General features: G+C 45.3%; 1 protein-coding gene and 1 long non-coding RNA gene across 4 annotated transcripts in view; one reads left to right on the top strand and one right to left on the bottom strand.

Annotated features, from left to right (window-relative positions):
* The window catches only part of GALNT18 (polypeptide N-acetylgalactosaminyltransferase 18), a 198393-nt gene that overhangs the window by 2778 nt on the left and 180496 nt on the right, over window positions 1-15119 (bottom strand). Inside the window, exon 11 of one of the 2 annotated variants that reach the window (XM_075838157.1) lies at window positions 3146-3640. The exons of the other annotated variant lie outside the window; for it this stretch is intronic. Coding sequence (XP_075694272.1) covers window positions 3494-3640 — 147 coding nt within the window. The 3' untranslated portion in view covers window positions 3146-3493. Of the gene's footprint in view, window positions 1-3145; window positions 3641-15119 lie in introns of those variants that run through there. 2 annotated transcript variants of the gene reach the window in all.
* LOC142661000 (uncharacterized) overlaps window positions 1-15119 on the top strand; it is a 318273-nt gene that overhangs the window by 231975 nt on the left and 71179 nt on the right. Inside the window, exon 6 of one of the 2 annotated variants that reach the window (XR_012850609.1) lies at window positions 7303-7378. The exons of the other annotated variant lie outside the window; for it this stretch is intronic. This is a non-coding gene — a long non-coding RNA (uncharacterized LOC142661000). Of the gene's footprint in view, window positions 1-7302; window positions 7379-15119 lie in introns of those variants that run through there. 2 annotated transcript variants of the gene reach the window in all.

The raw sequence follows: 15119 nt of genomic DNA, 5'->3' as shown, positions 1-15119 counted from the left end.
GAGACAGAATCTTCTTTAACTATGTCTATGCTGGGAATTTTGAACTTTCTATTAGGAAAAACAAAACTCACACCACTTCAGATGAACTTCATTGACAGCGCTGCATACGGGGGTGATACAATGTAACGCTATGAACAAAAAAAGAAACCAGTTCCTGTTACATTTCCCCATAAAGCCCTCTCCGGCTCTGTGATATGACGCAATGAACACCGAGATCTGTCATTTTACCCCAGTACACAATGGGTAATAACATCTCTGTGCATTGCGTCATGGTATATACTGGACTCCTTTATGATGTCGGCACGGTGACATTGTTGGCTCTTCTACTTTTTTTTTTATTTTTTTAAATCAATTTAAAATTGGAAAATATTTGCAAAGTGTGTGTAAGTGAGATGTGATATTATCTACAGATCCACACGGAGTCTCTTGTACAAATGTCACAGATATAAAGCTAGCGGGGGGCGGGTGACGTCTCCATTACTGACTTCTTCTATGTTCTTATCTTCCGCGGAGTCGTTTCCTTCTAACAATGCGGCGCGGCCTGTAATAGATTTCCTTCTGATCTGAAAGGCGCCCGGGGGGCACATAAAACCATCTTCAAACATTTTATCTCCAATCGTAAAGAATAATTATCCGCTCGGGTTATTGCTTCTGCCACATTCCGTCTCCGAATTGAAAAGTTGTGACTGGAGATTCCCGGCGTTGGGAGCGGTGAGGCTCTGTGTCCAGCGCTCCGCCGGATCCGCCGTCACATTATGGGTAAATATTAGAGGATGATAAACCTGCTCTACAAACCGCACAAACTTATTGTACTGATGAGATGTGAATCCCGGGGAAGATACAAATTTTGATGCATTTTTATTTCTCCTTGGAGAGATCACGGACCCCCATAATTCTGCCGACTTCAGAGCTGAAACCTCCCAGCAGCCCCTGCTTGTTCAGTGACTGCACCGAGCTTTCTCTGGGGACTTGTATCATCTTAACCGGCAAAGTGCAGTCATCTGATAAAGGGAAAACGGCTCCTGTTAGGTGTGTGTATCTGTCTACAAGCTTGCTGACTGTTTCCTAGAACCACTTTAGAGATCAATGAGTACTATTCCATTTTTCAGTTTGTAAACTGCTGTCCATACACCCTCTTGGGACAATCCATTACCTACAAGAGCCCTATTTCTGGGGGTTGCGCATTAAATGGTGATTTCAATATGTGCCATGAAATGGTTTCCCTGCACCCCCACAATCCACTAGTGTACACGGGACCTGCTCGATAAAAGGGAGGGGGGACAAATGGGAGACCTGCCTTCAATATATTTGGTAAAGTTTCTCCTCGTGTGTGTATATGTGTATATATATAATATATAAACTGACACCTGCTCTGACCGTATTCCTGGCTCGGAGCAGAGGTTGTCACGCTTTGGTCTCACCCCTTCCCCCGTCTACATAGCTTGGGATATTCTCTTCCGAAATCCAGCGAGTTAATACGAGGAATGAGTAACCGCTGAGACTTTGTGCTGCACCTTTTACATCACTAGAGACTTTTCAACTTCTAATACTTTAAAATACTTTGTTTCAATCCCTCACTATTTTCCCTGCTTGTTGTCGTCTGTGAATGGAGAATTTCATTTTGGGGCTGAAAACCTGTCTTGACCTTGTCCTGGTCACACGCTGATAAGGGTTTGCTACAATGTACCAGTGCATGTAATCCTCTGAGGTAAACTGCGGCCGCACAAATCTCTCTCCTGTCTTCGACTCCAGGCTGATGGCTCTTACCTACACTAATACATTGTAACAACCCTCCGCTGTGTGAGCAGGGATAGGTCAGGATGGTTTTGTGCTTCTGAATGTAAAAAAAAAGGTGTTTCGATTAGTCACAATTTACAAGATCTCTGCTTGCGATCAGTTAATTGAAACACACAGTATACTAGAAAGTAAGGACACACTATCTGTATCTGATTGGAGGGGGATCTGACCACTTTGACCTTTGCCGACCTCTAGCACGTAGTGTCAGCGGCGCTAGGAAAGCTTTGCGCCACGTTGGGGTAATTTAGATGCCGCGTAGTCAATGACTGGCTGAACCTGAGACACTAAACTTTCCTAGATAAGTCCATGTATGTCCTGACAAGTCCCTTAAAGGCTCTGTACACCTCTGCAAGGCAAAAAAAATATTATTTTTTTTTATAAAAATGTGTATCCGTGTTTGCAGCTTTACAAATACTTATTAAAAATTATTTTAACTTTTTTTTTTTTTTAGATAGTTGCTCTGTATTCTCTATACACAGCGGCTGTATCTAGCACTATTCACTGAATCAGTCAGTCCCGCGGACAAGGCAGGCTCAGTGACAGCAGGTCCTGCGTGTCTCTGTATCACATCGAAGTTCTGATCGGTCAGACACGCAGGATCCAGCTGTAAACTATAACATCTTAGGCACCGTTCACATCTGCGTCGGGACCTTTCAGTCCGGGGAACCCATGAACGGAATCTAAACGGAAACCATTTGCACCGGATCCAATAGCTCCGTTGTCTATGATATTCCGTCAAAACGACGGAATCCTTACACAACGGTGACAGATGGAAATCATTTGCATCGGATACGTCACCATTGAAATCAATGGTGATGCAAACGGAAACCTATAGGTTCCCCCGATGGAAAGGTCTGACGGAAAGCCAGAACAGAGTCCGGACGCAGATGTGATGGAGAACAGGTGGATCCTGCAAGTATCGGTGATTCTAGTGGTAAAATTGTAACATTCTCTCTAGAATATTCAGGTCACTTTGTATCTCCTGACAGGAGCGTCGGTTACATGTGACTGTGTGCAGAATATCCGGCTACCGCTGCGCGCTGATGTCACATGACTCACAGGGAAAATACTCCATTACAGCTGGATCTCATGATCTCATCACACATGGGACCAAGGACCATATCAGGGGGAAACTGTTGCAAAAGTACAACTCCCAGCATGTCCTGACTGCAACTGGTCTGTACTGGTCATGGATATTGTACAGAGTAACCCACTCCCATCAATCTCAACATCCAATCACCACCCACCCACCGCAACCTACATTCAATGAAAACCCTCCCATTACACTCTACATCCAATCACAACCCTCCCCCACCTAAGCCCATAACAAAACACACAGGAAGTAAACTTTGTATCCATAAAATTTATTGTCCATTATAAATATTTAGAGTTTTTTTTGTTACTTATTTACACTTAGATTTAAAATATTCCTGCGTCCTCCGCTGTCCCCTCCACCATTCAGCAGCTTTCTAAAAACCTTAAAAATATTCCTAAATAAAAAGTCTACGTCCCGTGACCCAGTCCACATACTCACCCCATAAAAAAAACAAAAAAAACAACCAAACAGCAGGCAAAGTTCTATCATTTGCTACACGGTAGCAAAGAAATCAAGTAGTGTGAGGAGAACCTGTGCTGAACGTCGCAGTGAAGCGCCCCCTGCTGGACAGGGCAGGTGTTGTAGGATTCGCTTCTGCCATTAGGTTGGGATGTTCTTGTGAAAGTTGGTTATGCTCCACTTCTGTCCGCTGCATTTCTGGAGCACCAGCTGATAACCAAACTCGTTGTCGCTGTTTTCCTGCAGCTCTAGACAGCGCTTGGATTTCTTGTTTTGTATTGATCCTCCCTGCAGAAAAGAGGGAAAATCGGGTTAAAATGCAGCGTAACGTGCGTGGAGAAGGAACTACAAATCGCAACGTCAATGGGGCCTGGACTCGTGCATATACTGTCATGACTGAGGGAGTACATACTATCGAGGCCGCCAATGCAGCTGCAATGGGGCGCTATCTGGTTTCCCAATCTCTTCCTCATGGGTGGTATGAATCACAAGGCTCCGCCCCTGCACAGGCCCCACAACGGGAGGAAACCATCGGGCCATACCACCTTCTATCCAACAGGAGATGGGGGGCAAAAGGGAGGGTAAACCAGAGCCAACCCTGCTACCGAAGGGTGGTGGAAACATGAACCAGAACGAGGAGGGGCCCAATTTTGCTATGGCCCCCCCTGCCCTATGTACCCCCTTGACTGAGATATATCCTCGTATGGCTAACCTAGTGATGCAGTTGGTCGCTGTATTAGGGAGGTGCACGGGACGTCTGAGCTCGCAGCATCTCTATTATATAGTCGTGTCTGTAGGGATCTCAGCGACCGTGTTACATTATTTCCAGTCTTATCGCTCCTCTGCTTGTGTGTCAGTCTTCACTGTAGTCCTGGCATTTTGTTCATGAAGCAGGAGCTCAGGATGAACAGATCTCTCCTGATGTGCATGGTTCTAGTTTTTATGTACTGATATCTGTGCGTTATAAAGACACAGCCTGAAAATTCAAGAGAATCTGTTACCAGACAGATGACTTTTAATTAGGGCAGCTCCCCCCACATTTTATTACCCTCTCCTGGGGGGGGGGGGGGCGGCGCTGTATGATTTCTGCTCATCACCACTGGGCTCAATTACTTACACAATTTACATATGTAACTGGGACAACATATTGAGAACATACAATGTATCTCTGGAAACGCAGCGCTGGTCTTCAGGCTTGTGGAACGCTTTATTCCCGGGGGCCGCACAGATTGCAGCATTACTAGTAATATTTCCACTGTCCATGAACTGCAGCAATCTGGAGGAGACCCGAAGCACTGTTCATCCTCCGCTTCCTGACTCGTGAATAGAATGTCAGGGCTACAGTGACCACCGACACAGGCAGGAGAGAGCAGGATGATCGATGGAGATAATTAACTCTGATATTAAGACTCCACGTGAGAGGACAACACAGGGACTTGTATGTATTTGTGCAAGGACCAAACTGGGACATAAGGGAGATTAATTGCACCAAAGTTATCATAAGGATGAATGCGGCCGGTAACAGTTCCTTCCTTAGGTCCGCATAAAAAAAAGCATCAAATATACAAATTTGCTGCGTGCTACGCTGTTTTTTTTATTTTTATTTTGTTTGCCGCAATTAGCTTAGTAAATCTGTTAGAGGTTAGATAGGGAGCTCCTGGGATCAGGCGCTGATGTGAACGATTCATTCTGAGTGCTGCTTAAATTCATTACTTATAGGATGTAACTCAGGATCAGTACAGGATAAGTAATGTATATACACAGTGACTCCACCAGCAGAATAGTGAGTGCAGCTCTGGAGTATAATACAGGATGTAACTCAGGATCAGTACAGGATAAGTAATGTAATGTATGTACACAGTGACTCCACCAGCAGAATAGTGAGTACAGCTCTGGAGTATAATACAGGATGTAACTCAGGACCAGTACAGGATAAGTAATGTAATGTATGTACACAGTGACTCCACCAGCAGAATAGTGAGTGCAGCTCTGGAGTATAATACAGGATGTAACTCAGGATCAGTACAGGATAAGTAATGTAATGTATGTATACAGTGACTCCACCAGCAGAATAGTGAGTGCAGCTCTGGAGTATAATACAGGATGTAACTCAGGATCAGTACAGGATAAGTAATGTATGTACACAGTGACTCCACCAGCAGAATAGTGAGTGCAGCTCTGGAGTATAATACAGGATATAACTCAGGATCAGTACAGGATAAGTAATGTAATGTATGTACACAGTGACTCCACCAGCAGAATAGTGAGTACAGCTCTGGAGTATAATACAGGATGTAACTCAGGACCAGTACAGGATAAGTAATGTAATGTATGTACACAGTGACTCCACCAGCAGAATAGTGAGCGCAGCTCTGGAGTATGTGACAGTGACTTTCTATGGAGAACATGCCCTGAACCTAGTAGTCTCTATTTTATATATAAAATAATAAATATATGGTGTTGGTGCAGGGTGAGGTTAGAGGACAGGCAGAGCATTACATTCCAGGAAAGGGGTGCAGCACAAGAGAAGTCTGGGAGATGAGTGAATGATTGTAATCGGGAGGATGATAGGAGTCATTGACTGATCGGTTGATGTAATTTTATGAGGAGCGGACGCTGTATCCTCCTATTAGGAGTAGGTCCTGCAGGTACAGAAATGATTCATTAAGATGCTGCTGCTGCTGCAACCAAACCTGCTGACGCTTTATTCAATAGGAATGAAGCACGAGAACAGGAGTGGTACCCGGGCAGCTACTCATCACCCTCACCATCCTGCAGCACTTACATTCCTATTGAATTAGTAGGATTTGTGAGGGGTTGGATGATACGAGCCCCCGGTCACAATGGGACTCCCCCTTTGGCCTAGTACAGGACGACCCGGGCCGCTGTTGACAGTAGGGGGATCACTCGCTGTGGGGTCCAGGGCTTCTTTGGGTTATTTTACAAATAAAGGGGCCAAGCACACGTTCTATACCGCTGGGGGATGGGCCCTCCGTATCCAGACTGACACTGGCCATTCTATATGAAGACCTCGGTATTCCTCCCCGCAGATGCAGCAGAATTGGTGACAGCGCAGCTAATAAATAATGAGGCCGTGCTGCTGGAAATAACGCTGGAGTCAGGGAAACTTCTCCTCCCGGATGGAGCAATTATCAGCCGCATGTGAGAGCAGAATCTCCTGCGCAGCTTTAACCCTGCAGTCACCGCCCTGCGTGCAACCGAGGGAACAGACCGAGCAAAGGCGACGATCAATAAAACCGACTCCGTGTCCTACTCCCATCATCCAGAGGGGAAACATGGAACATAGGGGGTTTCTTTCTGGCGTAGGCTTCTATAGGCACAAACAGGTCTTTGTAAAGAGGGGGGGGGGGTGGGTGGGTGTGTGTGTGTGTATGTAATGTATATAATGTATGCAACTTCACTGGCATCAATGGAACCTCTTGGCTGCTGGATTATCTGAAATTGCAGATTGTCAAATTCCAGATGTAAGGAATTTTACAGTTCTTCAATTTTGGATTGACGCGTTCTCTTTTTTGGGAGTGCATGGACTGTAGTATTGGGAGCATTTGCTGAAGTAACTCCTTACCTAGGGGAGATCTATAGCTCTACTCTTCCTGCGCTTCCTGGCTCATGAATAGAATGCCAGAACTTGCAGTGAAGACTGACACTTTAAAGTCTACATACTATAGATTTATATGCCATGCAGTGTCTGAGTAACAAGCCCCTATGGGCACGGTGGATGTTCTCTCTGGAAATCTAGAAGACTTCTACTCTATAAATGTGTATCGTGTTTGCGGACGATCTTCCATGTGGTCTTCTATCTATTATTCATGGTCCTCGCTCTAGAACGCACCGGGACGTCCTATGAAGCTTCGAATTAAAACAACAAATCTATAAATAGGAAAAGTTTGCAACAGAAATGACTTTCACTTTTTGTTATTTTATTGCAGAATTTAATTGCTCTGCGGATCCTTGGATGACACCGCCGCTCGTGTCCTGAACGCTCCGACAAGAATAAAGTGGATTTTCCGCTGGTAAATAATAGAATAATAGGGTATGTTCACACTGATTTCAGACGTTTTTTGGGAAGCAGAACGCCGCCAAACATCTGCCTGCTGATTTCAATGGGAAAACTGCGTTCTGTTCCAACGGGGTGTTTTTTTACGTGGCTGTTTTGAAAAACTGCAGCGTAAAAAAACACCTGCGAAAAAGAAGTGCATGTCCCTTCTTGAGCCATTTTTTGGAGCTGTTTTTCATTAAGGGTATGTTCACACGGCCTATTTACGGACGTAAATCGGGCGTTTTTGCCCCGAATTACGCCCGAAAATAGCGCCTCAATAGCGCTGACAAACATCTGCCCATTGAAAGCAATGGGCAGACGTTTGTCTGTTCACACGAGGCGTATATTTACGCGCCGCTGTCAAATGACGGCGCGTAAATAGACGCCCGCGTAGAAGAAGTGACCTGTCACTTCTTTGGCCGTAATTGGAGCCGCTATTCATTGACTCCAATGAATAGCAGCGCTAATTACGGAAGTAATTGACGCGGCGTTCAAGCGCCTGCACATGCCGGTACGGCTGAAATTACGGGGATGTTTTCAGGCTGAAACATCCCCGTAATTTCAGCCGTTACGGACCCCCGCCGTGTGAACATACCCTAACTCTATAGAAAAACCGCTCCAAAAATGGCTGTAAAAAAACGCAGCGAAAATCACGAGTGGCTTAAAAAAACATCTGAAAATCAGGAGCGGTTTTCCCTCGCTCTTGTGGTCACCTACATTACAGCGCCGATCAGATTATGTAGCAGACAGGGCACTTATAATGTGGTGACAGAGACTCTTTAAGGACTGAAAAATGTCCTTGTTCAGGGACCATTCTCCGGGGTCTACTTTTCCCAACTTAGGAAGTCTTTGAGGTTCTCTGAGCCTTTTAGGTGGACCGCGGAGAGAGATGGGATATTTTCTTCTACCCAACTGAAAATTTGTGCAGAGAGGGCCTGAAGAGGAGTGTCCCCCCTGATGGCGAAGAAAGGACACCGCCGTTATGTTGTCCGATAAGAGTCTTACGTGCATCCCTTTTATGATGGGCGACGCTTTTAAAAATGTCTCCCATACGGCTTTTAGTTCTCTGAAGTTTGAGGACATCGTCTTCATCTGAACAGGCCACATGCCTTGAACGCCTGTCTTGGATCACCCCCACCCCCACCGTGTTTGCTGGCACCTGTGGTAATTCCTACATGAGAAGTTCTCCGGGGACCCCCTTGCTTATGTTTGGGCAGAGCCACCAGGGGAGAGATGACTTCACTGTTTCGGGAATCTGAATTCTTAAATTCAAGAAGTCCTGTTTTCGATCCCACTGGGACAAGATCCGATTCTGTAAGGGTCTGGAGTGAAATTGACTCCATGGAATGGATTGGATGAAAGACGCCATCAATCCCAACATCCGCATACATTCCCTTATGGAACAGGTGCTTTTTCCCCAAAATTTCCTCACTTCTGTCAGTAGAAGTATTTGTTTCTCCCTTGGGAGGAAGGAATATTGAAGTGAAGCGTCTAACCGCACTCCTAGGAAGATCTTCTGTTTTTGGGGAGGAAGACTTGACTTCTCGAAGTTGATTGAACCTGTAACCGATGGATGTTTAGGATAGACGGAGTATCTGCTGTCAGCAGGAAATCCCCTAGATGTGGGATAATCACTGCGCTTTGACTCCTTAAAAATGCCAAAATCTCTGCCATAATTTTTGAAAAAATTCTGGGGGCGGAGGAAATGCCGAAGGGGAGACAGACAAATTGGAAGTGGAGGATGGACGGACCGTTTTGAATCGTGAATCTGAGGTAAGGGGGGGTGGATAGGGATGTGACGCAGCCTTTAAATCGATCGTACACATCGACTCTTCTTTCCTTATTAGAGGAATAGTCGATCTGATAGACTCAGTCTTGAACTTGCGATATTTCACCCATTTGTTCAGTCATTTCAGGTTGATTTTCAAATAGTGGCCCTTGAATCTTTGGTTATGGGGAACAGGAGCAATAATCGCTTTTAACTGTAGCAGTTTTGAGTCTTCCCCCTACACTCTTGGCGTCATTGCTTTGAGGGCTGAAATTATTTATTGGGGTTGAGGTGTCCTTAACCCCCCCAACCCCCCCACACCCCCCTTGGGGTAACTCCAGTGACCGGACTTCCCTTTCCCTCTGTTGACGAAACTGAGGGGGCTCTTTAGGTTTCTCTTCTAGAAATCCCTTTTTCTATCCGTTGCGCTCTCCAGCGTGTTCTCCAGGAGAGGACCAAACATCAGAGACCCTGTAAATGGGATGGAACACAGTTTTGTTTTTAGACTTCGTGTCTCCTGACCACATCTTGAGCCATAATGCTCTTCTAGCAGCAGTGGAGAGAGCCCCATTCCTGGCAGCAAATCTAATGGATTCGGCTGCTGAGTCTACCAAGAATCCGGTTGCCATTTTTAGTAAGGGCAGAGATTCTAATAGATCTTCTCGATGTTTTCATCATTAAATGGTTCTCCAGTTGATTTAACCAAATAAACATTGATCCTGCTACAGATGTGGCCGCGATGTTTGTAGAGATTAAAGCGGACGAAGATTCCCAGCAGTCCGTCAGCCTTCCGGTCCATGGGGTCCTTTAACTGAGATGAGTCTTCGAAGGGGATTGCGTATTTTTTAGCAACCCTGGTCACTGGAACATCAACTTTCGGGATCTGATCCCAAGATTTCGTGTCTTCTGGATCAAAGAGAAGTCTGTTTTTAAATTCTCTTGAAATTAAGTCTCTTTTCTGAATCCTCCCATTCCATCGTTACCATTTTCTTGAGATTCTCATTTATCGGAAAAATCTTTTTGTTTTCCTCTTGGCCAGGCCCCCAAAGATTTCATCCTGGATGGTATGGGGTTGGTCTATCCATCGTCTCCTTTTTGCCTGGGAGTGTGACGGAGTTTCTTGAGGGGCGAGGGAGGCGACTGACTGACTGACTGACTGACGGACTCCCTCGCGAATCATAGCCCGAAGTTTAGACACAACGGCGGCTGTTCCTCTTTTAGTAGTTTTGCGATATTCCTGACACAATTGTTCTTGTGGGGAAAAAAACAAAAACTGCTTGACCCTAAAAAGGTTAAAAAATGTGAGCCTTATGTGACTCCGTTTGTCTCCGAGGAATCTTTATCCTAGAGAAAACAAAGGCAGGTAAAGTATGGTGTACTTGCATACGGAGTGGTAACCCTAAGGGTGAGACTCACATGACCCTGGGACATATCTGGAATTCCATCAGAACGAGGTAGTTCCATCACCACAACAGGCAAATGCAATATCCAATTCCACACGATATATGCTTAAGGCTGTATATATAACTCCACGTTTGAGGTATTCCCTCTAACTACATACCTGTGTGGGTCCCTTTAAATGCGGGCGTTTTGAATTTCTCTCCTTCCAAGATGGGCACGGACCGGCAGTAGCCCGGCGTAATTTCCGGTCGCAGCTACTCCCATGAGATGCGGCCGCGTCATAGCAGGCGACTTGACATTTCCGGCTATGTGGCCGCTCACAAGGATATCACGGGCGCCACCCACCTTATGGAGCTGCCAGTCCTCGCATGGTCTCGCGGCCCTGGCAATCCTGAACTCCGCACACTCCCGGAACCCCGCCTAGGATTCCTAAGGTAGGTGCTTTGGAAGCTAAGGGACCACTCGGTAGACAGGTAATTAGCCTAGGCACAGAGGGGGAATAGGAGAGAGTGCACGGACTCCCCGATCTCGCCCCCTGTCCGAGTTTATCCAGGAGCGATGTCCCTCTGCTCCTGACCCTGTAGGGACAGGCAGAACACTGGCACGTGGGTGGTCGAAGGGGCCTTTTAACCTCTTGGTCTTCCTGTCCCTATAGAAGTCAATCTCCTATGGTGCTGTCATGAGGGATGTACTGGAAAGAGATTCTCTCTCGCTCTCCTTCTCTCTCTTTATTATTCTCCTCAGAGGCAGATAACGAATCATCAATTACAGTTTTCCACAAAACAGAGACCTAGATGCCTATAACTGCTGGTCGTCTCATTACATATAGTCCCATATTATCTACTATTGCCCCAATGAATGAGGATTTCCAGACTGGGTGTCAATTGTATAAAAACCATAAGAGCTCGGACTCTGACACTTCATGAGTCCAGGACTCTGAGCGCTGGAGCTACTTTATTAGATGACTTAACTAGTCGCAGCAAATCAGCAGCTCCGCCGTCTGCCGGGCACGAGATGATGAACTCAGTCGTTAATTACTGGTATCTGGGACTTCTGCTTCTAGAGCGGAGGGCATGACGTTGGCTGATAACAGCGAGAGAAACAACAGCTTTGTAATTCACATTTACCAGCAGCTTTAAAGGAATTTTATGTAGACAAGTGAACCTCCAACTAGACGGACATCGTGATGTTTTTAAGTCTGTATCAGAAATGACTCTGCACAAAATTAGAGCTCAATCTCCTGCTTCCCTTTACACAGCCAGAGTTACATAAACACATTCTGCTACCTGCAGCCACCACTAGGGGGAGCTCACTACATACAGATATATACAGGCCCCACAGAGTTACATGATAACATTCTGCTGCCTGCAGACAACATTAAGGGGAGCATTCTTCATGGATCGTCTACACTGATACACTGTAACCTCAAGCTTTTCAGCCGCTGAATGTAAACCACATCTCCATTCACTGACAGCAAGTAGAGATTTTGAAAACAATGAACTGAAACACCAGGTATACTAATTATACAGCTGTATTTATAGACTAGTCATGGGGGGGGAGAGGAGCATGGTTTCCAGCATCTGCAGCATTACAGGGTACACTAGAACGTCCACTTCCGATATAAATAAGCCGCAATAATAATCCTGCACCAGGAACGTCGCTGCGTTACTATCCGGATGTCGGGATTGATGGGAAGCGACATTCTCATATCTTATATGCCGTACAGAAGATGAGTGCGCGGCGTCTATGAATCCCGGCACGGCTTGATTACTGTCATTAGTTTTTGTAGTTTACCGCCCGCAGCCTCGCTGTATGTCCCTTCATGAGCTCATGAACAACTCCGAGTCCGACGCACTCGCTAGTCTCGCCACAATCGTTATGTCAGCGTGTCCTTATTTACCTCCTCCATGCGTCAATTTATCATATGATACCGGAGTGTGACTAAATCAGGCAAGATTCAATACATAGGGTACCAACACCTAAACAATGTCTGGACTGAATCTATTGTAACGAACCCTCAGCTATGTGAGCAGGATTAGGACAGGCAGGGGTTCAGCCTCTGGCTGTAAAGTTCCCATTCACTGACGGCAATCAGAGCTCTTGAGAAATAGTGAGAAACAGACAAAGTTTTGCAACGTGCTAATATACGTGTTATTACATAGAACTGGACTGGACCTTTATGCTACAGATTACGTCCGTCTACCATTTCTTAAAGAGGATGTGGTGTGAGATTTTATATATATCATCTCATGTTATTAAGGCCTTTGCAGCGTCATCGCCGTTGTCCGGAGACTCGTCTGTATCCGCGCACACGATAACTGCGTTTATTTGACGTTCTGTCATCTTATGCAATATAAACCCCCAAAATCGGATTAGACTCCCCTCCCCGGATGATTTTCCAGCGTTTTACACGTGTATTTTCGCTCTAGAAATCTCGGCTTCTAAGTGCAAAATGATTCAGTTGAAGCAGAAAATGACAGCAGATAACGAGGCGCCAAGTACTTTGTGGCTTCACAGCTAAAAGCCGATCGTTTCCCTGAATGCGGCCAGAATAAAAAAATAAAACAATTTATTTTTGCTGTTTTGGCCTTTTAAGCCGCTGACCTCCCAGAAACACGAAGCCCGAGCGCAGGACGCGGCCGCCAGATGAGCCCAGATCTGGCAATTTGTCTCGATATCTGCAGAGACGAAAATTCACAAAATATTCTGTTTGACCCCCCCCCCCCCCCCCCCCCCTGCATGTGACAAGCTGTGAAATATAGAAGAGGATGCGGAGAAGTGACCTGAAAACGCCAGCGCAGTACACGGCCGACGCCAAGGCTCAATCACAGCCCAGTTATCCGGATATAGAATCTGTGAGGTCACATAATACATACAGAGCCTCATAAGAGCGGCCGGAGACAGACAGATGTGTGTTTTTCATCTGCATAAAAGACTGTGTATATACATTACTTATCCTGTACTGATCCTGAGTTACATCCTGTATTATTCTCCAGAGCTGCACTCACTATTCTGCTGGTGGAATCACTGTGTACATACATTACATTACTTATCCTGTACTGATCCTGAGTTACATCCTGTATTATACTCCAGAGCTGCACTCACTATTCTGCTGGTGGTCACTGTGTACATACATTACATTACTTATCCTGTACTGATCCTGAGTTACATCCTGTATTATACTCCAGAGCTGCACTCACTATTCTGCTGGTGGAATCACTGTGTACATACATTACATTACTTATCCTGTACTGATCCTGAGTTACATCCTGTATTATTCTCCAGAGCTGCACTCACTATTCTGCTGGTGGAATCACTGTGCACATACATTACATTACTTATCCTGAGTTACATCCTGTATTATACTCTAGAGCTGCACTCACTATTCTGCTGGTGGAGTCACTGTGTACATACATTACTTATCCTGTACTGATCCGGAGTAATGTACGTACACAGTGAATCCACCAGCAGAATAATGAGTGCAGCTCCGGAGTAAAATACAGGATGTAACTCTGGATCAGTACAGGATAAGTAATGTAATGTATGTACACAGTGACTCCACCAGCAGAATAGTGAGTGCAGCTCTGGAGTATAATACAGGATATAACTCCGGATCAGCACAGGATAAGTAATGTAATGTATGTACACAGTGACTCCACCAGCAGAATAGTGAGTGCAGCTCTGGGGTATAATACAGGATGTAACTCAGGATCAGTACAGGATAAGTAATGTAATGTATGTACACAGTGACTCCACCAGCAGAATAGTGAGTGCAGCTCTGGAGTATAATACAGGATATAACTCAGGATCAGCACAGGATAAGTAATGTAATGTATGTACACAGTGACTCCACCAGCAGAATAGTGAGTGCAGCTCTGGAGTATAATACAGGATGTAACTCAGGATCAGTACAGGATAAGTAATGTCATGTATGTACACAGTGACTCCACCAGCAGAATAGTGAGTGCAGCTCTGGAGTATAATACAGGATGTAACTCAGGATCAGTACAGGATAAGTACTGTAATGTATGTACAGTGATTCTACCAGCAGAATAGTGAGTGCAGCTCTGGAGTATAATACAGGATATAACTCAGGATCAGCACAGGATAAGTAATGTAATGTATGTACACAGTGACTCCACCAGCAGAATAGTGAGTGCAGCTCTGGGGTATAATACAGGATGTAACTCAGGATCAGTACAGGATAAGTAATGTAATGTATGTACACAGTGACTCCACCAGCAGAATAGTGAGTGCAGCTCTGGAGTATAATACAGGATATAACTCAGGATCAGCACAGGATAAGTAATGTAATGTATGTACACAGTGACTCCACCAGCAGAATAGTGAGTGCAGCTCTGGAGTATAATACAGGATGTAACTCAGGATCAGTACAGGATAAGTAATGTCATGTATGTACACAGTGACTCCACCAGCAGAATAGTGAGTGCAGCTCTGGAGTATAATACAGGATGTAACTCAGGATCAGTACAGGATAAGTAATGTATGTACACAGGGACTCTGCGGTTTTAGATTTA

This window comes from Rhinoderma darwinii, chromosome 9 (genome assembly GCF_050947455.1).
Source record: "Rhinoderma darwinii isolate aRhiDar2 chromosome 9, aRhiDar2.hap1, whole genome shotgun sequence".
NCBI classification, from domain to species: Eukaryota; Metazoa; Chordata; class Amphibia; order Anura; family Rhinodermatidae; genus Rhinoderma; species Rhinoderma darwinii.
This window is presented reverse-complemented; position numbering and strand designations above follow the sequence as displayed.